Here is a 27,164-nt window from a genome sequence, read left to right on the forward strand (position 1 = left end):
GAGAGCAGGAGAGACGGATGGAAGGTTAGAGAGGGGAGGACAAAGTGCAGTATATAGAGGGGAAGAAAGGCTGTAAGAAAGTCAGGTGACACTCTAGCTCATCCCAGGGCGATAATTTAATAATTAAAAACACATTTCTCGTCTGCCTTTTTGATTCGTGACAAAGAGCATCTTTAATTATTAGAGTCCAGCAGCCTTTGCTCATGTTGTAACATGATTCAGCACATTTCCTACAACATCCAACCCACTGCTAGTCCGCTGAACGGTGATCTCATCTGCTCACAGGGATTATAGCACATCCACATGGTGATTACTTATTGATGTTAAAGTACTAGACAGCACATTTGAGAAAGCAAGCGGTGCTTTTAATTGCTGCTTTTAACCACTTGAAACAGACATTTCTGAATGTTTTGTCATGTTAGCACAGCATACAGCTCTTTGAGGGGCTCTGTCACTGTGATGCCTAAACACAACATGTTTCAATACTCATAGAGAAACTAATTAATATTTCAGTGGAAATATTCTGACTTACAGAGCTTACAAAAGGTGTCCAAACTTGAGCCTTGTTTAACTGTTTTATCTGAAAGAGCTGCACTGCTTCACAGGCATCCCCTTTGCATTAGTAGAGTAGCTAAGGGCTTTATCTTTGTCAGTATGTGTCTGAAAGTGGCACAACTTACTTTCTTGCCAGCATCTATGTAAGCACAGCAAAGCTTAGGATAAAGTTTAACTTACAGTTATTAAATAATCTTGATCTTTTGCTAACTGGAGTAATTCTGTATATCTTCCTGCGTTGTTGTTCTCCTTCTTGAAAACGTATTTTTTTTGTATATTTTCATCAGGGGCAGAAGATGTTCTTTACATCAGCATCTTCTTTAGTATATGCAAATACAGTAACTCCTCTTACCCTTAACATTTCTCTCATATAAGTATTCAACCTCAAATTCAGCAAGTGTTAAATTAGCATTTAGCAATAGCATGAATTGTTGCATGACTGCACACATAAGTCAAAAAAAAAGCTAAACACAAAGTCCTTTCTAGATGAAGTCAACCCTCTGTATGTTTGTCTCTGTTTCCTGTCTCTTTCAAGCCTGCGACATGAACGTGCACAAACAGTGTGTGGTCAATGTGCCGAGCCTGTGTGGGACGGACCACACTGAGCGCCGGGGTCGCCTGTTCCTCAAGATAGAGGTCAGCGTAGACAGGCTACACGTCACAGGTTGGTTTAAATTATTGTCTGTAAATCACTTGATTGCACAAAAGTACTCAGTCTCAGAGTTATGTTGGATGTATTCATATTCAATTTTTAACTTTAATCTACCACATGAAAATGTTACAGCATTTTTCTAGATGTCGGGGAAGTTCAATTAGATATACACCATTGCTGTAGGGTTGGGAAGTTTAGTTGGAGCACCTCATGCTTAATTTATGCTACCACGGTTATGTCTGTTTACAGAGGTATTTGCCCACACGGAGCCTATGGAGTGGTGCTTGACATAAATGATGCTCTGTGTGTTGGTCAAATGCTAATTAGTGGACAAGTTGGTCGGAACAGGAATGGAAGCAGTAACAGAGCTCACTGGGAATGGGAAAAGCAAGAAAAACAAGACATCAAAGATAAAAAAAAATACAGCATGAAAAATAGAGACAGTGGCTGCAGTGACTGCTTTTCATTGCTTGTTTTCACTTCAGGTCTTTGTGGCTAGCTGATGGATCAACAATAGCACAAGCAACAGTTACCTAGTGATGCGTTGTACCATTTTTTTGACACTGCCCCCATTTGACAACAGTGGGCAGTCCAAAGCTGCTCATGACTCCCCGCGTACTTCCACTGTTGAACCATAATTTTCCCATTAGACCTCAGTCACACAGGCCTAAACCAGTTATCAAGTTTGGCAAGGTTACCGGCAGTTTCTAGAGGCTGTGGAAGATCAAACTCTTCAAGACGTATCCTCAGCAGATAGATGATGTATATGAGTGAAGCATAGCCAAGAGGTTAGGACAGTGTACAAGAACATCTGTGTGGAATTTGGGTTGAAAGTCTCCATGTCCCAATGGGACACGCCAAATTATTTAAGGACAGCAAAGCAAACATCCTGTGGGACTTAAAAGTTCCAGACGTAAAAAAAACAACAACGCTGATGGCTAACCAACCCGATACAGTGAGAAACATCAGAAGCTGAATAAATGTGGCAAACCCAAGCTGACAGCAACATCATACAGTTGAAGGAACAAGTAGGCTTGGGTAATGCTCTAGCATGTTTCTGGAGCATTACAAGTTTCACTCTTAAGAAGCCAGGATGGGTAACTCGCAGACCAAGGCCTTTACCGGAGAAAATTTGGAAATCCTCCTTGAAGGTGTTCTATTTTGGGGGAGAAAATGGGGAAAACAAATTTTAAAAAATCCCAATAAATTTAAACTACAATGTGGTAAAATCGTAATGTTACAAACGGCTTGTCCTGGTAAAAGTGAAAGCTGCATATTAGGATATGTTATTGGTACTCAGTATTGATAAATTGGTAATGCAGAATGTTTTATATTTGATAAATGGGTTTCTGTGAGTTTCTACATCACCAGTGTGACTCTCCAACCCCCGAAACACCTTTAAAAGCCAGATATAGCAAAAACATATTAATAATCAAATTTAAACAATTAAAACTTAATTTTTTTTCACTTCGCAGGTAGTTTCAAAAAAATTTGAATTTTCTGGCAAGTATTTAATGATTCATGCTCCACAGGGTAGGATTCCTCATTATTTTGTTATTTGTACTGTTAGATAACTGAGTGGTATGAAACCCATTGCTTACTTTTAAAAGTTTATTTCTCAGCTGCTTTCTTTGGGCTGTTTCCCATCTTTTTTTTTTTTTAATAAATTTTGAAAAGTTTTGAAAAAGAAAATTATCCACTGCCACTGGGGCGCAATGAATCTTGCCTTCTATGCCACGCTTTGATGTAATCCGCCTTTGAAGGGTGCAATCCTTGAACTGGGACACAAATCTTGTGTGCTATTTCCATCAAGAAAAAATTATTTTGCAATAATTATCTTTATTGTTTTATTAACCCAGCCCTAGCTGTAATATAAAGTGTTACCTGATTCCAAATCACACTATTTGACAGAAGGATTTATTAAAAGCAAGAGGAACTAAATCCTCTTCAATTTTCAAGCCTGTAACCTAATAAAAACTGTGACTTATGTCTAAAAATAATGTAGCGTGCTACTTTGCCAGCATTAAAATCAACTCTTTGCTGCTTTTATAGCCTGTGTGTTGCAAATGCGTGCATGCGTGTGTGTGTGTGTGTTTTCAACACCTCCAAATTATCCTGTCAGTCATAAGCAGCACCTGGAGTGGAGAACTCTCTGGTGTTAAAAACCCTTTGGCAGTGAGAGAAATGACTGCTGGGTCACTTCCACAACCTCTCTCACTGTCACACTCAAACACACACACACACACACATACATGCGCACGCACACACATGCAATAGCCGGGCGAGACAGGGGTGGTCAGGGAATATGATTGCTGAGGCCAATAAATAGTTTCTAACTCAGTGCGGCTCAGACAGGAATAACCTGCAGCCACAGCAGGAGCAGAGTGGCAGATGTGATTGACGTGGAAATATATTGCTTTCATAAAAAAGTGTGTGTTCGTTTATAGTGTTCAAAATGGGGGAAAATGAGGAATATTCAGCATCAGGCTGACATTGATTGTTCGGTCTGCTTGCAGTGCTTTTCAGTTGTTGTTTTTTTTACTTTGCAGTTTATTATTGGGTGTGCTGCACACAACATCCAGCTCTTTTGTGTGTATTACTGCTTTGATCTGGTGCACCGCGCTGACAGCTACATGTCCTCTTTTATGTTCTTGTTTTTCGTCTGTCTGTGAATTTGACTTGTGGGATGGTGACGATGGGCAAACGAGGCAGGCTATTAGCCGTGATGATGAGAGCAGGGATCTCGTTGACATGGTTACCTCAGTCTTTTTGGCTAGACGGACACTGCTGAAAGTGAACGCGTTTGCAGAGACTGCGGCATAGGTGGCTGCTACCGTGCTGAATTGATAAGCCTTCTTTTTCTTCTGCCTTGCTGTCCTTGATTTTATGCTTACACACGCCACAACACCCGCCAGCCTTCCAGTGTTTTTTAAATGTGTTTGTGCTACTTCTCACTGAATGTACCACAGTATGCTCTGCAGCACCTGCTACTGGCATTTGTGGCATTTGATATTTTGATAAAATATAAACTCTGGACTTCTGTGTTTGTTTTCATCATACAGCTGCTCTGTCTGTATTTGTCAGAGCTGCAACATGTGATTATTTCATTAGTCAGTCAGTTAGGTTTGTACTCAAATTAATCAGACAGAAAAGTCAAGCAGAAAAAGTTGGGCCCTGCTATACCTTCCACGGCTCACATGCTTTAGTTTTTTATTGTTTTTTTTAAAGGTTTTATTTTTGGGAATGTGCATTTAATCTCATTGGCATTGGTGTTACTGTACAGTAGATTAAAGCTATGGATTATTTTCCAGCAATACAATGCATCTGAGGATGGTGGGATTGCACAGCATTACAATGCGGTCTGTCGTGGTGAAGAGAGAGCTGAGTGTAAAAGTGAAGCTCTCAATTTACTGGTTGATCTACGTCCATACCCTCAGCTATGCTCACGAGCTGTGGCTGTGGCGTCCGGGCATCTGATAAGGATGACTCCTGGGCGAGGTGTTCCACCGGGAGGAGTCCCCGGGGCAGACCTAGGACACTATGTCTCTCGGCTGGCCTGGGAATGCCTTGGTGTTCCCCTGGACAAGCTGGAAGAGGTGGCCGGGAAGAGGGAGGTCTGAGCTTCTCTGCTTAGGCTGCTGCCCACGCGACCTGGCCCTGGATAAGCGTAAGAAAATGGTTGGATGGACGGACATTGCATTCAAGTCAAGCAAAATAAGCAAAAAAGCTGTACTTATACACTCACTAGCCATTTTATTGGATATACCATGTAATACTCATGTAATACTTAGGTAAACTGTGGCGTTTCAGCAATGCTCAGTTGGTACAAAGGGACCCAAAGTCTGCCAGGAACACCAGAATCTAGTGTGGACTTCTGCTGCTGCAACCCTGTGATCAGACTTGGGATTCAGAGGTGTTCCTGTATACCTTCATTGTGCCTATTTTAGGTACCATGGCCTACCTATCAGCTGAAAGCAGTTAAAAGCATGCCTCTCTCCCTACCTCTGGCATCGGCGCATCATTTTCACCCACAGAACTGCTGCTGACTGGATATTTTCTTTTCTCTTTTTTTTTTCTTTTTTTTTGTGGACCAATTTTGGTAAATAGAGAGATGTCTGTGTGGGGAAAAAAAACCATTAAATCGCAGTTTCTTAAATACTCAGACCAGCCCATCCTGCATGAACCCCCATAACACATTTAAAGTTACTTAACAAAACTTTTATCCCTTCTTTATGCTGCTCAGTTTGAACTAAAGTAGGTCGACCTGACCACATCTCCATGCTTACATGCATTGACTTGCTGCCACATGATTGGCTGATTAGATAGTAATGTTAACGAGTGGTTAAACATGTGTGCCTGATGAACTGACCAGTGAGTGCATTCAACTTCTATTGACACTCACTCTGAGAACCCGTTATTTCATTTTGTAGACAACATTGACTGTTTTCTTGCATACAAGCAAAAACTTATCAAACCTTGAAGGGGGACAGTATTCAGACTAAAGTGACTAGTTATTGAAATAGCCATGGTTAGTATTTTAATGGTCTATTACTGTCTCTGCCCACCTGCCAGCGTACTACAAGCCCAATATTTGCTCTTCTTTTTGATACACATGGGTCTCCATTTGGCTATTCAGCTGTAAAAAGGTTCCACTTTGTTCAACAGAGAGTCATTAACGTCATGTGTCTCCTGCTTGGTGTCAAGCAGACACATACAGTGAGTTCACAGGGGCTTCCTGTAGCTGGAAATGAAAGCTGTTAACATAATAATGTTGATGATTTCAGCTAAATAGAAGATCTTTATCATCAGGTGCAAAGAGTGCTTCTACTGTACCATGAAAGTTTTTAAATCCATAAATATAGATAAGAGTTTTTCATCAAGTGAAATAAAGCTGAAAATGAGACTGATGGGACATGCAGCTTTAAACATGATTGAGAGTTTTCTTTGGTAACAAGTAGATAAAGATCAACACAGGAGGGGCGGGAGAGAAAGTGTGTGCTTTGTGCTGCTTTGTTTTGGGTTGGGTTTTTTTCCCTCCTCCCTAACGACAGCGGTCTGAACAGCGAAGGCTCAGCTTGTTCTCTGGCTCCCCTCTGGCTCCCCTCAGACAAGTGGCGGGCCTTTGTGGTTCACCGCACGATGTGAACTTGATTAAATCTTTCCAGCCAAGAAAACAGACAAAGCTCTTGAGGCTCTCTCTCTGTTACCCGCTCCTCTCTGTCTCCTTCTTTCTCTCCTCTATCTTTCCTCCAATATTGACTTTTCGTGTTGTCTTCGCCTACCTGTTCCTTCGAGACCTGGGCTCGCCTCACCCGTCTAGGTTTTCCCCACATCCATTTTCTTCCTCAATAGGACATCATCATAAGACCCTATCTTTTTTTCAGTTGAATGACTACTCATTTCCCTCCATAATCTCTGTCCTTTCCTCTGCTTTTGTTCTTCATGGCTTTTTTTTCTCTTATTTTCTCCATCCTTGCTTGTTTCTTTCTTCTTTCCTCTGATTGCATCCTTCATCCTTCTCTTACTCCTCTCCCGAACTGCCGTTTCTTCTCATGAAAGTCACATAAATAACCTATGGGCATGAGCAGACGTTTATTCTGGAGTTTTAAGAAAAGGCAAACATGCAAACGTCCCCTCATGACTTGCCTACACACACACACACACACACACACACACTCAGAGCATCTGAGGATGGCGGATTGCACGGCGGTTTACTCAGGGTGAGATTTTCTACTGCTGACGTCTTTGCCTCAGGTTGAAAGCGTAGTTGAACACAAATAAATTTTACCCTGCGCTGACACTGCACATAGTGCCACTAGGCTTTTAGTACACTTAAGGGCTTAATATCTAATATTAGGCCTTTTTTTCTAAGAGGCTTTTGACAAATGTGAGGATAACAGTTACATATCTAAGTGTGTCTGATCAGGGCTTTGAATCGTCTGTGGGTGTGTCTTAAATAAATGAACACACTGTAGTGCCGCTGTAGCCAAAGATAAGGGCTACAATTAGTGAGACTTCACATTGAGTAGCACTCCTTCCTGAAGTTAAGGGGAAAGCTATCCAAACCTACCTGGCCCCATGTGAAAAAATAATTGCCCCCTCAACCTAATGACTGGTTGTGCCACCCTCAGCAGGAACAATTGCAATCTAGTGTGTGATAACTGGCTGGGAGTTTTCCACATCACTGTGGAGGACTTTTGGCCCACTCTTCTTTGCCGAACTGTTTTAATTCAGTCACACTTGAACAGGTTTCTCTAGCATGAACGACCTTTTTAAGATCATGCGGTTGCACTTCAATCAGTCACCCTTTAATGGGACTTATTTTTTTAAAAATAAGTCCCATTAAAATAATTTTTGGTCAACAGTGGTTTTCTCATTGGATCCCTCCCATTGATGCCAGTCTCTAGTAAGAGTCACTTCTGGTAAAGTGTCTTGCCCAAGGACACAACGACCAAAACTGTCCGAGCCGGGGCTCGAACCGGCAACCTTCCGGTTACAAGACGAACTGCCAACTCTTTGAGCCACGACCGCCACGACTGCCATTAAGTTAAGTTAAGTTATGATTGGACATTCACTGATTATGTGCAGGATTTATTGACACTTCCCTTATTGACACCCGTAAACATTTTCAAATGCCCTAATGTTTCATTAGAACTACATTACAGAATATCCTAAACAATGATTCAATCATTTATGTTGCTCCGCGTGTTCTTCATAAGGACATTACTGCATCCTTCATTACCTAAAATCTGAGGCAAATTAGAAACTACCAGAAGCAGCGAGACTTTGAAACTTTTAAACCCAACATCAAAACTCAAAATCAAGGTTTCACCCTCTTTTGACGTGAGGGCGAATTCTCCTGGTCTGTGAGATGAAATGCAGAATAGCTTGCATGTGATGTCAGTGTCCCTGCACTGACTCTAACAACACTGTAGCTGGTTTTCCAGCAACCTACCCATCACCTTGGTGTGTTTGATGTAAGGACATTTTATTTAATTTGGAGACTAAACATGGAGACAAGACACCAATTGCAATCTAGTGTGTGAACCATTTGGTTCTAGTATATACAAATCGGTATCGCATACATATATATATATATATATATATATATATATATATGTATATATATATATATATATATATATGTATATATATATATATATATATATATGTATGTGTATATATATATGTATGTGTATATATATATATATATATATATATATATATATATATATATATATATATATATATATGTGTGTATATATATATATGTGTATATATATATATGTGTATATATATATATGTGTATATATATATATATATATATATGTGTATATATGTATATATATATGTATATATGTATATGTATGTATATATATGTATATATGTATATATGTATATGTATATATGTATATATATATATATATGTATATATATATATATATATGTATATATGTGTATATATATATATATATGTATATATATATATGTGTATATATATATATGTGTATATGTATATATATGTGTATATATATATATATATATATGTATATATATATATATATATATATATATATATATATATGTATGCGATACCGATTTGTTTTTCAAACTGTAGAAGTAATGTCATCAAAGTACGGTTTCTCTCATTATGCATTCAGTGTGAACAGGTTTGATACTTTGGAGTTGTGATGAGAGATGGAAAGGTATTAGTCTCATTGTGTGTGTGAGACGTGCAGTGGGAACTGGCCCTAAAGCCTGTATTTAATGTCCTAATTGCTCTTCCTAAAAGTGACCACAGCCAGAAATAGAACTTTTAAGTTCATTTTGTCTCTCTGTTCCTTTTTTTTCCAGATCCCAGGCACTGCACAGCAGGGATCTATCTAGTTCCCATTTGGCCGTGCATATTCTCCCCCCCCCCCCCCCCCCCCCCCCCCCCCCCCAGATTATCAGGCATTCATTGGTTGCACATGGCATTGTTATGCAACAACACATTTGAATTTCAAAGCTTTTTTTGGGAGAGATTACACTGTTGGCCCACAGCAGCCCTGCATCCACGCACCCCGGGATCCAAATGATATGTCATTTTTAGCTGTGGCACATTTTTATCAAGATGACATTCAGATACAGGAGATAATGTTCGGGTGGTGCTATTGTTTTTATACGTCAAATAATACGCAGGAAATTTGAAACGATTTGCTGGTATCTTTGCATTTGCTGTTGGAGAGAATTTTGTCCAACAGCCTTAAGTGCAACAGATAAATTAATTTAAGACTTTTTAGAGAAAAGATTGGCACTGGATAATAGACAGCAGTCATTTTCGAGAAGAAACACTGCAACCTTCAAAGGCAATGCCAAGGGTTCGTTCTTTTGCTTTGTAGAAGATTTCAGTATCAGGCTTATGTTTGGCTTATTCACAAAGCATGACAATAGCAGAGAGGTTCCAATGCTGAAGTTACTTATTGACGCAGATGCTTAATGTAAAATATGTCTTCATGAAAACAAAACGCACACAAACACACCCTAATTATATTAGCAGCTACCTCATAAGGAGTGAGTAGAGGGGAGGACACAGAAGGCAAGCAGCTCTTGTTGTAGCTAAGCAACAACCGACAGCAGAGATAGTCCTTGATCACTGCTGATGATGAGGTTTCATTGTGTGTGTGTGTGTGAATTACATACACAGCACATGCGCCACAGGTCTCTCTCACACACACACTTATGTAGAGTCTGTTAAACAGCAGTTTCTGTTTATCCACGCATGGCGTGCGTGCACACACACACACGCCTGTGTGCCTGTGTCTAGTTAGGGTGTTTACATGCTTGCCTAAGTTTCTTTGGCGTTGTTTGGTGCCAGCGTTGCCATGGAAGTGACTGATGCCTGTGAGCACAGCCACAGCCAGCAGAGGGGAGGATTTAGATGAGAACGTGGGAGATTGTCCTTCTGCCGCTTGTTTCATTGTGTGTGTGGTGCGTGAGAGACGCAGAGAGAGAGAGAGGCGATAAGACATGGAAGGTGATTACTGCAGCTGAGAATGTGCACTGGACAAAGAGTTAACTATGAGGTTAAAACAACACAACAATGAAAAAGAGAAGAGCTTTTGACAATGTTTGCAACTCCAAGCAGGAGACCTATACTGCCCTCTACTGCATTAAGATGGAAGTGCATGAAGCAATAGGAAGTTGATCAGACTGACTGACTGACTCATTGATAGAATGTACTATATTTACCATTGTGTTTAATGATTTTTTTTTTGTTTTTTATACATTGTGTTTTTGTTAGCTCACGTTATTCTTCTTTATTTTGGAAGAATTCATTTTGGCTGACTGGTTAGGGCGAGGCCAGAGGTTGGAAGTCGTGAAACATCAAGGGAACAGTTTAAGCTTGGATGTACCTGTTAACTGGAAGAGGGTAAATGAATACATGTAATCTGTATGGATACATACAGCATATATACGGTTAACTCTAAGCTCTTGGATAACCAAGTCCCTCCATGGGATGTACCACTGAGTGGTTGAGGCTGTGACTGATATGAAGAAATGGTCAGCCTAAAGGACAACACACACGCTCTGATCAGCACAAGAACAGGCCTCGAGCTCCAGCTCCATAAAGGCTGGAGGTGCCCCAGCACATAGTAGCAGGATCTAAGATGCAAGCTGGGGCTGGGATAGTGTAGACGAACGTCTATGCTGCACATGTATTAGAAGTCCCCAAGTCCAGTGCCAGACGTGGTTGAGAACAACACTAAGGCTAAGGTCCTGTGGGAATTCAACTTCCAGACAGAGAAGCAGCTGCTGGCCAACAAGCAGACATAGTGGAGGCTGAAGAGGAGGAGTCCCTGGGATGTGACAGTCCCAGAGAGCAGCAAGATCAGAAAGGAGTACCAGGGGCTGAAGGCACAACATCAGAGATCTCTATTCTTCTTCCCTCCTAGATAATTCACGATCAGTTCTAACTGGCATTATTGCAAAGTGCAAGCATTTAGGAACTCAGCCACAAAGTGACGGGCCACACACAGTTACACAGCAGGCTTGCTGAGTGCTGAGGCACATAGTCCATTAAAAGGCACCAACACTCTGCCGACTCAGTAACTGCCAAGTTCAAAACCTCCTCTTGCGTTAACGTCAGCACAGAAGCGGTGCTTCATGGGCGCTTCACGGCCTGGGTTTGTATGGCTTTTACATCCACAAATGTGAAATCCACCGGTGGAACTAGAACAAATAAGTTGTTCTTTTGTTGTTTTTCCAGAGCTGCTTTATCCTGCAGTGTGTCTGATTGCATTTAAATATACAGAGTGGGGAGAGTGGAGCTGAAAAACGTTATTTTACAGGATCAGTATCCTGTTTCTGCTTTCCATCTGTTAAGAGTTTTGTCATTTCAAAATCTCTGATTTACATTTAGTGGCCTGTTGTTTAAAGTAGACTTTGTCCTTCCTTCCTTTCTTGCTTCTGTTTGATCCCTGTTATACATTACATCATATATGAGGGAGTGGCCATTTAACACTAGATGCTGTCGCCATGGTGATGGTGGCCCACTCATGCCACCTCATCCCCCTGCTCCTGTTGCTGTTATCACTTGTTTTTATGTGATAATTTTTCATGTGTCCTTCACAATATCCGCTCACACGTGTTTCCTGCGAGACAGTAAAAGACGTGTTTTTACCTCTTTTGCTTTCACTTTTGCTCGTTTTGCAACAGAAAATGTGACTTTTGGCCGAGCACTACACTTCTGTTTTTTTTTTTCTTTCTTTGATTTACATGTACGTGCGCCCTAACACCCACCAGGGTTACACTCCTGTTGGTGTTTTTTCACACTTCAACTTAAGTGAATTTTAACAGTATGCTTTGCCTTGCAGCACCTGTTATAAACATATGTGGTGCCTGATATGGTCAGCCATCTGCCTGTCTATCTAAAGAAGACTCCCATGTATACAGTAGAGTACAAACAGATAATTTGCTTCTGAGTGAAGGTCAGATCGTTCTTGTTGGCTGTTCAGCCATGGAGTGACTTGCAGTGACTCACCCCTCTTTCTTTATATCCATCCCTCTCATCAACACTTCATCTACGTTCTCCCATCTGTGCGCCTTTTAACCCCTGAGTCAGTGCGAAGTCACAGAGTCTTTGCGTTTAGCTGGGAGGTGGGTGGCAAATACTCTTACGCCTATATTTTTGGTAACTCTTTATAATATGGCCTGTGAATAATGGCATAATTCCCCTGTAATTAAATGAAATTTTAATGGATTTATTTTGAAATTATGCTCTAGCTCCCTACAAAAATAAAGGCATAGTATGGCAGTAACAAGTCAGCATTTTACAGGAAACAAAAGAATAATTATGCTGTAAGAAAATTTAAAGTAATACATCAATAATTTTAAATACTGAATAATTACAGGTAATATTTCTAAACAATATTCCCCGTCATATGTACGCTGTACTTTCCTGGGCGTGTGCTGTATTACGGAGTGGATTTAATGTTCATTCTGTTTGACTTTGTATTATTAATTTGTCCTGTTTTATATAATTACTTACTACTTATATGTACAGTGGGGCAAAAAAGTATTTAGTCAGCCACCGATTGTGCAAGTTCCCCCACTTAAAATGATGACAGAGGTCAGTAATTTGCACCAGAGGTACACTTCAACTGTGAGAGACAGAATGTGAAAAAAAAATCCATGAATTCACATGGTAGGATTTGTAAAGAATTTATTCGTAAATCAGGGTGGAAAATAAGTATTTGGTCACCTCAAACAAGGAAAATCCCTGGCTCTCACAGACCTGTAACGTCTTCTGTAAGAAGCTTTTCTGTCCCCCACTCGTTACCTGTATGAATGGCACCTGTTTGACCTCATCATCTGTATAAAAGACACCTGTCCACAGCCTCAACCAGTCAGACTCCAAACTCCGCCATGGCCAAGACCAAAGAGCTTTCGAAGGACACCAGGAAAAGAATTGTAGACCTGCACCAGACTGGGAAGAGTGAATCTACAATAGGCAAGCAGCTTGGTGTGAAAAAATCAACTGTGGGAGCAATCATCAGAAAATGGAAGACATACAAGACCACTGATAATCTCCCTCGATCTGGGGCTCCACGAAAGATCTCATCCCGTGGGGTCAAAATGATCATGAGAACGGTGAGCAAAGATCCCAGAACCACACGGGGGGACCTGGTGAATGACCTGCAGAGAGCTGGGACCAAAGTAACAAAGGTCACCATCAGTAACACACTACAACGGCAGGGAATCAAATCCCGCAGTGCCAGACGTGTTCCGCTGCTGAAGCCAGTGCATGTCCAGGCCCGTCTGAAGTTTGCCAGAGAGCACATGGATGATACAGCAGAGGATTGGGAGAATGTCATGTGGTCAGATGAAACCAAAGTAGAACTTTTTGGTATAAACTCAACTCGTCGTGTTTGGAGGAAGAAGAATACTGAGTTGCATCCCAAGAACACCATACCTACTGTGAAGCATGGGGGTGGAAACATCATGCTATGGGGCTGTTTTTCTGCCAAGGGGACAGGACGACTGATCCGTGTTAAGGACAGAATGAATGGGGCCAAGTATCGTGAGATTTTGAGCCAAAACCTCCTTCCATCAGTGAGAACTTTGAAGATGAAACGAGGCTGGGTCTTCCAACATGACAATGATCCAAAACACACCGCCCGGGCAACAAAGGAGTGGCTCCGTAAGAAGCATTTGAAAGTCCTGGAGTGGCCTAGCCAGTCTCCAGACCTCAACCCCATAGAAAATCTGTGGCGGGAGTTGAAAGTCCGTGTTGCTCGGCGACAGCCCCAAAACATCACTGCTCTTGAGAAGATCTGCATGGAGGAATGGGCCAAAATACCAGCTACTGTGTGTGCAAACCTGGTAAAGACCTATAGTAAACGTTTGACCTCTGTTATTGCCAACAAAGGTTATGTTACAAAGTATTGAGTTGTATTTTTGTTATTGACCAAATACTTATTTTCCACCCTGATTTACGAATAAATTCTTTACAAATCCTACCATGTGAATTCATGGATTTTTTTTTCACATTCTGTCTCTCACAGTTGAAGTGTACCTCTGGTGCAAATTACTGACCTCTGTCATCATTTTAAGTGGGGGAACTTGCACAATCGGTGGCTGACTAAATACTTTTTTGCCCCACTGTATAATGTGTCTTCTCTCCTGTAAAATACCCAGAAGTCAGACAGGGGTAAGCCACTCCGTAGTATGTCCCACTCCCCAAAAAGTAGAGCGTACTTATGATCTAAGATGAGGAAAAGTTTTAGTTTTTCCACTGAATTACCAGGAAATCATACAGCATTTAAATAACACACTTCTTAGATTTACTTATAGAATAATTATTTCTTTGTTTCCTGTAAAAACCTGACTTGTTACCTCCTTATTCTAGTGTGCTTCTTTAATATAGTTACTTTGTAATTTCAAAATAAAATGCATTTAATTCAATTTAATTACAGGGGAATTACAGCCTAAGTCATGGGCTGTATCATAAAGTCTTACCATATTTTCTGTGTGTCGTATTTCTTCTAGTCGGAGAAGCCAGGAACCTGATTCCAATGGATCCAAATGGTTTATCAGACCCATATGTTAAACTCAAGCTCATCCCGGATCCAAAGAATGAAACCAAACAGAAGACCAGGACCATCCGTTCCTCTCTCAACCCCTGCTGGAATGAGTCCTTCACCTTGTAAGTGACAAAGTTTGTATGTGTGTGTTTGTTTAAATGACATTTTTATCATACTTTCATTAAATCAGCGAATATTAAGCATGACATCACTGTGTTACTTTCCCTCCTGCTTTGCATATATGTGCTCAGTAAGCTGAAAGCATTAGACAAGGACCGTCGTCTGTCCATCGAGGTGTGGGACTGGGACCGAACCACTCGGAATGACTTCATGGGGTCCATGTCGTTTGGAGTGTCTGAGCTCATCAAAGCTCCTACAGTTGGATGGTCCGTTATGTTTCTGACTCTTGTACACTCACTCATGCATTTCAACGATTAGAAATGTGGATAAAGAAGCTTTATTTGATGGTTGTTCTATCAGTCAGTAAAAAAAAAGTAGAATTTACATCAATCAGTTCAGTAATTCACACTTTAAACTAATAGTGAACTAATTATTTGAAACTCGTGGAGTGCTACGTGACTTCTAAAATCCAGGATGATGCCAGGATTTGGCAGAAGTCATAATAGTCCAACTTCCTTCATATTAAGCTTATTCTCTTTCCCCCTCACATAATAGCTAATGCTGTTAACATAATCTGTGGTTGAAAGCCAAGATAAGCGGTAAAAAACATAATGGAGCGTCAGTAATATAAATGATATCTTCTACTACTGTGCTGTACTGAGTACAGTATGTATCACCACAGTGTGAGTACAGAGTTAATGTCAAGTTAGTGTTTCATGTGTGAACATCACATACATTTACAGTCTGGAAATAAACCCAGTGAGACACACACACACACACACACACACACACACACACACACACCTTCTTTATGTTCCTAATGTCCTGTATGGGCCCAATTTACAATTACAAACATCAAATGAATAAATTGTATTTATCAATGACACTTCAAATTTCCAATGATATCCCAGGTTGGAGGATGCCACTTATAATTGTGATAATTGTTGGAAGTTCTGCAGTTATGTATGTGCACCAGGCTGTTATACTGTTGGAGGACTGCATGAATGGAAGAACTACTGTCCAGTAGCCTCATTTTCAGGTATCATTCATGCATTCATTGTTTGTGCATGATTGTGGGCGTTCAGAGAGCTGAATAGGAGGATGGTCAATGTGAACACTTTTAGTTGGCTTTTGTCCGCGCTGTTTTATAAGAGTCAAAATACAGTTTGGTACGTGTGTCTCTTTGTGTTTATATAAACAACCACGAGCTTTAAATTCTGTCAGTGCCACTAACACTGGAAAGTTATATTTACAAAAACGTAGACAGCAATGGAAGCTAGTTTTAAACGTCATATTGTAGATCATCTGCTTAATTTTTAATATAGAGCTTATTTGTCATCGCAGGTTGCCAACTTGTAAAGCTGACGTGACACTGACCACAACAAAACGGCTGCAGGGTGTGCGTAAAACAGACGGAAATGCCATCTGCAGCCAGGTCCACTCACGCTGACAAATTTCACCTACTAGACTCATTTCCTCGCCTCTCCGTCTTTGTCTGGCTGCTTTGTCTCAGTCTGATAAACACACACTCACAGACCTGTTAAAATGACTCTTCCATAAACCATGTTAGCATACCTGCAGCAACTTAGCCTAAACCAAGTCTGATTGACTGCTGCTGTGAGCACAGTTATAAGCTCTGGGAAATGCCTGCAGTAGTTTCCGAGACACCGGACCAAAACATTTTTAGGCGTACTGTATGCATGTGTGCGTGCTGCTATTTTTTTTCACTGGATATTACAGGTCATTAGACAAGTGGCTGGAAGATGTCTATACTGGAAGTAGAGGAGGACTCTGCAGTCCTAAATACATCCTTTAGCAGTAATAAGTTGTAGTAACTGTTTTCTGTGTGACTTTGTCATTCTCTTACGTCAATAAGGAGGAATTTTGGCCCGCTCGTCTTCCCACTCTTCACTCTTAACGTTGCTTCTATTCATTGAGGTTTGGGGACATTTATGCACACACTCTTATTAAGGTCCCATCACACAGGTTGAGGTCTAGACTTTGGCTGGGTCATTGCAGCACTTAATTATTTGCTTTTTAAGCCATTCTGTTGTAGATTTGCTGTTGTGCTGGGGCTCAAATTCCCATTGGCCAAGCTTTAGCTGTCAGGCAGATTACCTTACATTTGCCTCTAGAATACTTTGGTATACAGTGGAGTTCATATCCTGCGGCTGCCCACAAGCCCAAATCATAACCCTTCCACCACTCCAAACCTAAACTATGATATGTAACATGATGTAACTGAGGCTTGTGGAGTCTAAAATGTTGCTTTATGGATTTTTGCAGCGGCTGTCCACTCCTGGGAAGATTATAGCATTGTGTTAACACTCACATGAATGTTTCGGACCAGGAAACTCCCCAAAATTCTGCTTTTATAGAGGCGCCTCACACTTACTGATAATCAGTTAATCAAGCGCATTTGACTAGCACCACCTGGCTGCTTACCCATTTAATTAAGCAATAAGGGCGTACTTAGTTTTCCACAGGACGACATAAAGTCTTATGAAAGTCCTGTGTATTTCACGTGACTAAGTGTTTACTGCTCACAGAACAGGTCTGCAAACAGCTTCATCTAAAAACAGGTACTCTGTTGAATAAAGATTGTGATGTGTTTTGAAAAGTGAATAATAAATGCACTCAGTTTTTGCACATTTCGACAAACATTTCTCTGCTTTCTTTACTGTCAGGTACAAGTTGCTGAACCAGGAAGAGGGAGAGTACTACAATGTTCCCATTCCCGAGGTGGATGACGTCAACCTTGAGCTCCGACAGAAGTTTGAGGTGAGGAGCTGCGCGATTTCTAACTCTAATAAAGGCATAACTAGATTTCCTTTGTCATACGTGTCTGTTGTACTTGTACGCACTCATTTTAACAAAATGTGTGTCCCTGTCACCATGGTAACCTCATCCCGTTCCTACTTGTGCTTTTCACCCTGTGCGCCTGAGAGGGAGATCGTTTTCTCCCGGCATCCAAATGAGCGCTCTTGTTTTTTTAAATTACAATTGTGTACACTGTGTATTAAAAGCTTGGCGAGCTGAAACAAGAAGGTGCAAGCAGCACAAGTGAGACCGCGTAGAAGCGGGAGACAGAGCGGACAACGAAGGATGCAAATCCCAGAGACCCCTATGTGGGAAGTACAGCAGCAGATAATAATTTATCTTTCTCACGCTGGTGCTTGCTGCAGAAGCTGCTATTCAACAAGTCTATGAAAATCGTAAATGAAAGTCGGCTTCAAATAAAAGGCAAGAAATACAATAAGTGCTACATAGGCACAGGTAGTTTTACTTTAGAAGAAAATCTGTAGGAGAATTTATAAAATATGCGTGACAACAGTTGTGTGTATTGAAAAAAACTCACTTAGAGGTTTAAACTGTAAGTTTGTGCACATGAAGTGCCACAATCCCATGTGGACCGCTGGGTTTGTACTCTGACTCGAGGGTAGCTTTGTTGTTGAATTGGAAAGGTAAGCTTTGAGGCTACATTTCCCTGGCCTCAGTGGACTCGACCATAAGCTGTTTGCAGCAGCAGAGATTTAAAACATTAATGTTCAAGATGTTTGAAAAAAAAAAACAATTTTAGTTTTATTATTATGTTAACATTTGAGTAAAACATAAGAAATCCCAAGAAGCCCTCATACACTGTGTCAAAGAGTCCTTGGTGTCTAAAATTTGATTATTTTTTAAATTGAAAATCATGTTTTTCGTCTGGATTTCTCCCTCAGTTGCGCTTCCAGGCTCACTAAGATGTTTAAACATATTTGATTCCACATCACTTTTATAATTCAAAACTAAAATGATGCATAGTCATTTAAAAACACGACTAAAAGCTTTGAAAATGTTTCGAATTGACATGTTTAGAGCCAAGTGAAATAAGCATGCAGCAGCCCCAGCACAGTCCTTCTAATCAAGTCAGTGGAAGCAGGCTTTACAGCTAACGTTGGCTCTCTAGTGGCCTCGCCGTCGACTGCAGGTTGTTCATTATTTTAACACCTTACAGCATGCAGCCTTAAATAAAACTCACGACCTCTTTATGTCCATATTATTAAGGTGGCTGCTATATTGAACAGTGCAATGAAAACAGGTGCAAAACTGCAAGAGATTTTTTAAAAAAAGGGAAAACCGAGACGGCAGAGAGCGAGAGGCGTTTTATTAAAGTCCAGCCCTGCGTGTGTGCAGGCGGAGGTTTTAATACTCTGTGTAAACTCACAGCAAGTCCTCAAAGCGCCGACTCTCTCTGCTTTGTTTTTAATTTTTTCGCTTCTTTTCTCTCCACGCCGTACGACGCTGACCTCGACTTTCCTCCGAGGCTCGCGTCTGTGCACGACTGTGCGGTTGCCGTGGAAACTAAGGCGGGATGCGACAGATGTGACAAAGCAGGAATCTCTCTGTTCTCCGGGCCAATTACGATTTTAGGATTACAAGTGATCAGAATAATGTCTTCTCTTGTCTCTGTCCACACGCTCGCACACACCGGCTAACCTTTGAGTTTCTCCTCTCTTCTAGGACTGCCAGTTAAATATCCACTATCTGAAGGTAGCTCCCCTGCCTGCTTCATCTAATTTTTTTTCTCTCACTTGTAGCTTGCCTCGCACTTAATTTACTTACCGAATTAGGATTGTTTGTGAATCTCTGCTGGGATTCCACAAATCAATCTGATTTACTAACAATGGCTTTCAACAGCACACAGTTGAATCAGCCCAATTTGCTTGCTGTTACAGACCCTTTGTAATAAATTGTCTTCTTTCTCTAACTCCACTCTTATACTCTCTACTTGTCTCAGGCTCATAATCACACGTAAGCATAAAGTAAAACGAACCACACATTACGATGAATGAATGACACATTTTGAGGTTTTCACAACTCCTGGTGTGTTCGCATTGAAGGTCACATCAGCAAAGTCTGACATTTGCAGCACTTGCAAATGGCTGCAGAGGAGTGGCTCGCAATTTTTCAAGCCTGTGTTAAAGCAATAGTCAGGTACAAGCAGTGGGGAAAAAAGAAGGGTTCTGCTTGCAGTAAACATTCCTCCACCCGCTGACACCACCCATTAATGCATCCCCCCTTTTTTATTCCAGTGTCAAGGACAAAATCCACAATCCTTGTTTTGTGCACAAATATATTCAAGACGATAGATGAATTCCTGCCAGGGTTTTACATCAAAATTGTAGATGTAGAACCTTCGTGCCACTAGACAAATAAATCAATAAATAAAAGAAAGAATGAATAATTTGAAAAACAGAAGGCATTTTTCATCTTGAACTCTGGAGGATGGATTCGGCAGCATCAGAAGCTTGAGGAAAGAAACTGCTCTGAAGTCTGGTAGTGCTGCAGCAGATGCTTCTGTATTACTTACGGGCTTTGTGCAGACAGCTCGCCAGTATCTCTAATACTGGAATGATTGGTGCCAGTGATCTACTGGGCGGTTTTAATCAGCAAAGCCTGCTGTTTCCAGTTGTTTTCTGTTTCTCTGTAAAACTTAACACAGGACACAAGGCAAAGTAGACAGAGCACTATGTTGGTAAGTATCTGCTTGATCTGTGTAACTCAGACTGCTAAAACATGACATTAGCTGTATATAGAATGACTCAGAAGAATAAAAAATCATCTGAACTACAGAAAGTGCTCCAAACTGACTGCAACATCTTCATCTTTCATGCAGGAGGTTCAAAAACATTTAAGCAACACGAAAAATAAAAGAACAAAGGAAGCGATGACTTAAATTCTTTTTGTTTTTTTAGTCTGTATCTTTAACAGTTTCATTATGATTATAAAGATGCCGCGTGTACACTCTTCAGCTTATGTCCCTCATATCTTCTAACACACAAACAGCAGACAGCATTGTCTGTCCCTCTGTTGTAAACTTATGGAGCACAGAGAAGTTTACCAAGAGGCTCTGTAAGACAAGATTAACACCTTTAAGTCCAATCCATGATGTTTTCTTCAGTCTTTTTGAGAAAGACACAAACCCCAAAGGCAGACTTTCCAATTAGTTTTATTATGAGTGTCTCTTTAGTCAAGAGTCTAAATGTTAAAATATGAGGCACTGATGAACACTCACACATGCCAGATCCCTCAACACAGTGGTAATCCTAGATTTATTAAGAGACCAGTGAGTGGCTGCTTTGTAACGGTTTGCCTAACTTTTGTGTGGCCACAGCATCTTTGTGTCGATATTGTGTGAGTGCTTGTGTTGGAGACGTGCCGGTTTCCTTTTATACGCTCTATACCGGCAGCTGGTGCATGTTAGATAGGTGCAGTTTTGTGTTTGAGGAATGACCACTAGGTGTCCTTCCAAGGTAAGGGTATCAGTGGATCAAGCGGTGGAAGCTGAACTTTAGTTGCAATCAACAGCACGACCTAGTGTTTACCGTCTTATTCAAATGTGTTACTATTTAATAAAAAGAGCAGCAGCAATGCGGCATGTCAGATCTACCTAGCAACATAAAACAATTTTGTGTGCAATTTCAAAACAAAAGCATAATTTTTTTATCTCATATTTTTATGTTTCCACATTTTGTTTTAGGCCTGTAACACCTAAAATTGCATTAAAGGGAGATTTTAACCCCAAATTAAATATGGCCTGTACTCTGGCCTGCACTGTGAGCTGCTGTGAGCTGACCTCAGCTGTGGAGTTACCCCCCCTAGGGAACCTCGGGTGTGGTCACGCTGTAGACTGCTGTTTATTTAGATTTTTCCTGTCTCCTGCGCTTTTGCACACTCCTGCAAATATCTGGTCAGTTCATTTTCATCATAGTTGTCTCCTCTCCACCTCAATTACACTTGGACTGTCAGGTGAAATTCATTAACCGCAGTGAATTAGTGGATCAGGCGACACTCAGGGTCAAAATGAAAATCACTCATCCCGCCCTGCTTGTTTACTGACATACCTACTTAATGTTTAGAATAATCAGCTGCTAACTGACCTAACCAGATGTACGCGTAGAACCACTTGACCCGAGTCCAATAAATATGTGATAAGCATTATGTGAAGTATACCGTCACATTTAGTAAAGAGTAGAGAAACGGTTGTCCTGGAAACGGCTCTCGTGGCTCACACTGGTTGTATGTTTTTCTTTTTGTTGTTGTTTTTTGTGTGCTCCATCTGACAGAAACAGACAACCGCTGGACCCGTGATGGAAGCTGGCAGGGTCCTAATTGCCCTTTTTTTTGTTCAGAGATGCTCAGCAGAGCAGTGATTATAACAACAGGGATCCTCACAACACTGGCAACCCCCGCTGACTGTCCACCAGACAGTTTCCCAAAATGCACCAGTAGTGAGATCTCGCTGAATAACCGAGGATGTTTGAATATAACAAAGAAACTGCCACGCGTGCCAGAAAAAAATTAGATGCTGATTACTGTCGGCTCTGGAAGGATTAAACAAGCTTGACTTTATATTTTCTTGTGATTATGCAGCAAACCTGTTTTTCTTTTCTTGTTTTGTATGGATGCATGTGTCTGTCATTGCTCTTTGTAACGATATCACAATGTAATAACTAACAATTACAGAAGCAACTCCCATGCATTAATGTGATTGTCAGCATGCGAAACATTTTAAAATATCTCCAGAGAGATTGAAAATGTAACAAATCACGAAAACTCCATTTGTAAAATGTAACCTTAAATGAGGTGTAAATATGTCACAGCATGCTTTCGTGTAAAGAACTGTCACGTTGACCATAATTTATTAGAATTTGTTGCATTTTCAAACATTCAGAAAGATATTTTTATCACATTTTGACATGTTTTTGTTGGTATTACATTGTGAGTTGTTACAGTATGGTTTTCTGATTTTTATATTTTATCATAAACTGGAAAACAACAGCAACGGGTGGCATGCATACTTCCTTCATCCTCTTGACTGTCACAAATTAAGGTGGTGGTGATTAAGTTCTTTTCTTTAACTTTGCTGGGATCATGCTTACAGTTATTTACAAGCAAAAACAAAATCTGAAGCACAGAACAAAAATGTGCAAACCTTATCCACGCTCAAACTTTAATTTGACTCTATTTGGCACATGAGTGAATGCAGTCTGTATCCTAACACACGTCTGTCTCTGCAGAAAGCAAAGCTGGGACACGGTAAGAAAGTGATCACACCATCAGACCACCGGCGGTTCAGCTTCCCGTCAGGGAATATGGACCGGGTCCGACTCAATGACTTCAACTTCCTGGCTCTGCTCGGGAAGGGCAGCTTCGGCAAGGTGAGAGAAAATAGATGCTCCTGTGCTTTTTCATTTGCTTGATTTTTTAAAATCTTTGTCTTATGGTGGCTTTGACTCTTGGCGTCTCCCCCCGTTACAGGTGATGCTGGCTGAGATGAAGTCGACGGAGGAGCTGTACGCTATAAAGATCCTGAAGAAAGATGTCGTGATCCAGGACGACGACGTCGAATGCACAATGGTGGAGAAGAGAGTCTTGGCCCTGAGAGACAAACCGCCCTTCCTCACGCAGCTCCACTCCTGCTTCCAGACAGTGGTGTGTAGAAACTTCAACCCCTGCTGACGTCAAAGTTTTTAATCACACTTCCAAAAATATCCGTTTAATTTACAAAGGGAGCCGTTACTTAGTGCTCAATCTGTGTGTCCTATTGTGTGTGTCGGTCATTACGTCTATATTTGCTTTTTCCTACTTACATTTATTTGAACGACGCTCCTGCAGAGAAAATTGAAACTGAACTGAACCACCCTTTGAATACAAAGTCCTCCTGTATGACGTCAACTCTGTGGGTAGACGGGGTGACTCAAGGAGTCCTTAAATAAAATTATATTTAATGATCAAACCTTTGTGTCCTATAATATAGATCTATAATCTGTACAGCAGGCTTTAATGGAAGAATGTATTCAGTCTGAATTATACTATAACTCTAAGATATATGGCTGTAGACTTTTAGACACTGAATATTAGATCTGCATCAGATTCACAGGCTGTTTTCTGAAGCTCTTTCAGTGTGAGGTGTTTATCTTTATGTAATCTTGGACAATAACTAAATTTTTTGTCGGTCTTCTTCTTTTTTTGTGTGTGTGTAGGATCGGTTGTACTTTGTGATGGAGTACATTAACGGAGGAGACCTCATGTATCATATCCAGCGTATGGGCAAGTTTAAGGAGCCACAGGCTGTGTAAGGATGTTGATATGTTGCATGTTGATATCCTGCAGGCAGCTTACATGTTTTATAGTCACATCAAGTTATTTAAAAGTACACATACTTACAGTAATGATGCCCCAGTACTATAGTAGAGTAATGTGTGAACTATGGTATTCCTTTTAACCTGGTACATAATGATAAGATGAGTGTCAAATTAAGAGGAAAATCATATTGAAATAGCATTATTTTTAGGTGATTCTAAGATATGTTATATTTTAAATATAACAATATGATTATGCTAGATAAAAGGCTGAAAACGGAGAGTCTCGGTGCAGCTCATGGGCCATGGGGATGCACCATTCTGGTATTTGTACTGGTGACTCTAAGCTGATGTATGGCCCTATCTATCCAGTTCAGTTCTATGATGTAATGTAGCGTGGAGGGAGATGAGTGAGGACGAAGCCTGGACATGCAGTATCACCTACACAGGCAGCTTATTTCTTGAGTAAGAAAAGTAAACAGGTAACACTTGTAGAGAACTTAAGAGAAACAGCTTATTTTGGCTGAAAAACGAGCTATTGTGGCTACGTTGGGAAAGTGCATCCTCTTGCATAAGCTTTTATTTGCATGGCTCCATGTGTTTTGATTGCCTTGTCTGTCATCGTCTTGGTAACACAAAACCAGTTCAGTAAATTTCTCTTCCTAGTTGTTTTTTATTTGCGACAGTTTAATTTGTGAACTCAGGCCATGTTTAAGTTGGACCCAATGCTGCCTTTAACATTTAAAAATAATTCCCATTCTGTTCCTCACAATGGGTACTAGGGCTTATTAATTCAATTTTGGGATCGGTACTTAATAAGATTTTCGTCAAGGGAGATCAGGATTAGGAATGAGTATATCAGAACGATCAGAGCAACAGAAATTTGGTTAGAGAGGCAAAGCTGAGAAGGTTTGCAAATGTGCAGAGGAGGGATAGTGGATATACAGGACAAAGGATGCTGAAGATAAAGCTGCCAGGCATGAGGAAATAAGGAAGACAACGGAGAAGACTGATGAATGGAGTGAAGGAGGACTTGCAGAGGGTTGCTGTGAGGAGGAGGATGGGGATAGGGTGAGATGGAGGCAGATGATCTGTTGTACTGACGCCCAAAACTTGAAGAAGACTCGGCGTCAGCAGATATCGAATCACATTGTAACTGAAAAAGCTGGATCAGTGCATTCCTACTTATTATTGTTTTATGCAACAAGGGGGAAAAAGCACTACTACCTTTCATTCATTCACCTTTCCTGTCACAATATGAGTGTGACTAAAGCCCCGTCTACCTGGTTACACACTGCTTTGCACCTGACGGTTGGTTCAGCTGCGTGGGTATTTACAGCTCCACTAAACGTCAATCAACGCGATGCTTCATTCTTCACCCGTGTCGTAGCTGAGACGAGTTTAACTCCCCCACTTCAAGTGGTTAATAGTTATTTTGCTTGCCTCTGCTGTCGCTGGATTTCATTGACACTCCATGATCTGTGGTCTCCACACTGCTGCTAGTCATACTGTCTACGCCCCTCACAGAAAGCACTTCTCTGTAATTTCAACTCTTTCATTCTGTCCATCAGAGCAGACTAGTCAGTCAAATAGGTGTCACGAAATATAACAGCCTGCTTTCAGAAGAGAGCAAAAAAAAAACCGCAACAAAAAATGACAATCTACAACACGAAGCACCATCTGCTGAAAAGACGCATTACAAACCCCAGCTGAAAGTTTTTATTTAGTGCATTTTCCCTCAGTATCACACTCTGGCTTGCTCATAGTGTCAGGTCACCCCATGATTTGTAATTTATTATTCTTTAGGGAAAGGGAACCTTGTGTATTGCTTTAATATATTCCCAGACAGTTTTCTTTTGGGAAGATATACAGCCTATTTTATGGCTCGTATATTATGTCTGTTTTTCAATTTTGCAGGTTTTATGCCGCAGAGATTGCTGTCGGTTTGTTTTTCTTGCACCGAAAGGGAATCATCTACAGGTGGGTGACAGGTGTTGATGCTTGTCATGATGTTTCATCACTAACTGCATTTAATTTTAACACTCAAGCACTTTTTTCTCAATCAAAAAGTGCAAGCCTCAATCGCCCCTTCAGACACACATTCGTACAGACGATTGACTCACCGGGCCCAACCTGGGGTTCAGTGTCTTCTCCAGTGATAATCAGGAAGGAGCCGAGGATTTAATCATTGACCTTCCTGTTAGTAGATGACTCGCTCTATCTCCTGAGCGCCTAAACAAGGAGATTAAAATGGACATGTAGCTACGCCTTGATCGTCAGTCTTTCCCTAAGCCACAGTATTACATCCATACTGATCACTCAATTCTAAAATAAAATGTGATTGAAGGAGACCAAGGTCACCCCGCTCCTTTTCAGTACTCCAGCCAAATGCTCACGTTCATTCTGCTTGACATACAGAGTCTAGTATGTGACAGACGTAACCGCCAGAAGCGGTGGCCGGGGGTGGGGAGGAAAATGAAGAATCGAGACATAAAACACAAGCAGAGATGTGGGCTGAATTGTAAGAGCAACGACGGCATAAAGATAAAAAGCTGATGGGAAAATAATTTCAGACCTAGAAATGACTGCTTATTACTCAGTGTATGATGTACGCCGCAGGCAGATAAACTGCTAAGAGACGGTGCAGAAATATTGGCTTAGCCGCATGTAAGAAGTGTTAAAGGAGTCACAAATTCACTCACACAAATGCCGCCTCTGCTGCAGGGATCTGAAGCTCGACAATGTGATGCTGGACTACGAGGGCCACATCAAGATAGCAGACTTTGGCATGTGTAAGGAAAACATGTACGAAGGAATGACCACGCGCACTTTCTGCGGCACCCCAGACTACATCGCACCGGAGGTGAGATGTCTGCAACAAAAAAACAAAAAAAACAAAACAAAACCCAGAGATTACAATGAGAGTAACAAAACAAAGACGACATTATTACAGTGCAGGTTATTTGGGAACTTTCTTATTGGTTTAATACCGTAATGGAGTTTTGTCGGTCTTTCTGATTGTCCAGTACTTTAACTTTGCATTTTCATTACAGTGACTGAAATCGTAAAACGAAAAATAAGATTTTTACTGTTTTAAATTTGATTTCTACTTTGAAAAAAGAGAACAGTAGTTAGGTGGAGGGG

General features: G+C 40.9%; 1 protein-coding gene across 3 annotated transcripts in view; it reads left to right on the top strand.

Annotated features, from left to right (window-relative positions):
* The window catches only part of prkcab (protein kinase C, alpha, b), a 121,100-nt gene that overhangs the window by 83,681 nt on the left and 10,255 nt on the right, over positions 1 to 27,164 (top strand). For 2 of the 3 annotated variants that reach the window (XM_006791484.3, XM_087839787.1), the window contains 10 exons: positions 1,091 to 1,219; positions 14,738 to 14,894; positions 15,024 to 15,158; positions 17,580 to 17,673; positions 19,396 to 19,425; positions 22,956 to 23,096; positions 23,197 to 23,370; positions 23,922 to 24,013; positions 25,938 to 26,000; positions 26,745 to 26,883. In XM_006791484.3, coding sequence (XP_006791547.1) covers positions 1,091 to 1,219; positions 14,738 to 14,894; positions 15,024 to 15,158; positions 17,580 to 17,673; positions 19,396 to 19,425; positions 22,956 to 23,096; positions 23,197 to 23,370; positions 23,922 to 24,013; positions 25,938 to 26,000; positions 26,745 to 26,883 — 1,154 coding nt within the window. The remainder of the gene's footprint in view (positions 1 to 1,090; positions 1,220 to 14,737; positions 14,895 to 15,023; positions 15,159 to 17,579; positions 17,674 to 19,395; positions 19,426 to 22,955; positions 23,097 to 23,196; positions 23,371 to 23,921; positions 24,014 to 25,937; positions 26,001 to 26,744; positions 26,884 to 27,164) is intronic. The other variant, XM_006791485.3, reaches the window with a different exon arrangement.

The sequence above is a fragment of the Neolamprologus brichardi genome, chromosome 4 (assembly GCF_056152115.1).
Source record: "Neolamprologus brichardi isolate AB-2024 chromosome 4, ASM5615211v1, whole genome shotgun sequence".
NCBI lineage: Eukaryota > Metazoa > Chordata > Actinopteri > Cichliformes > Cichlidae > Neolamprologus > Neolamprologus brichardi.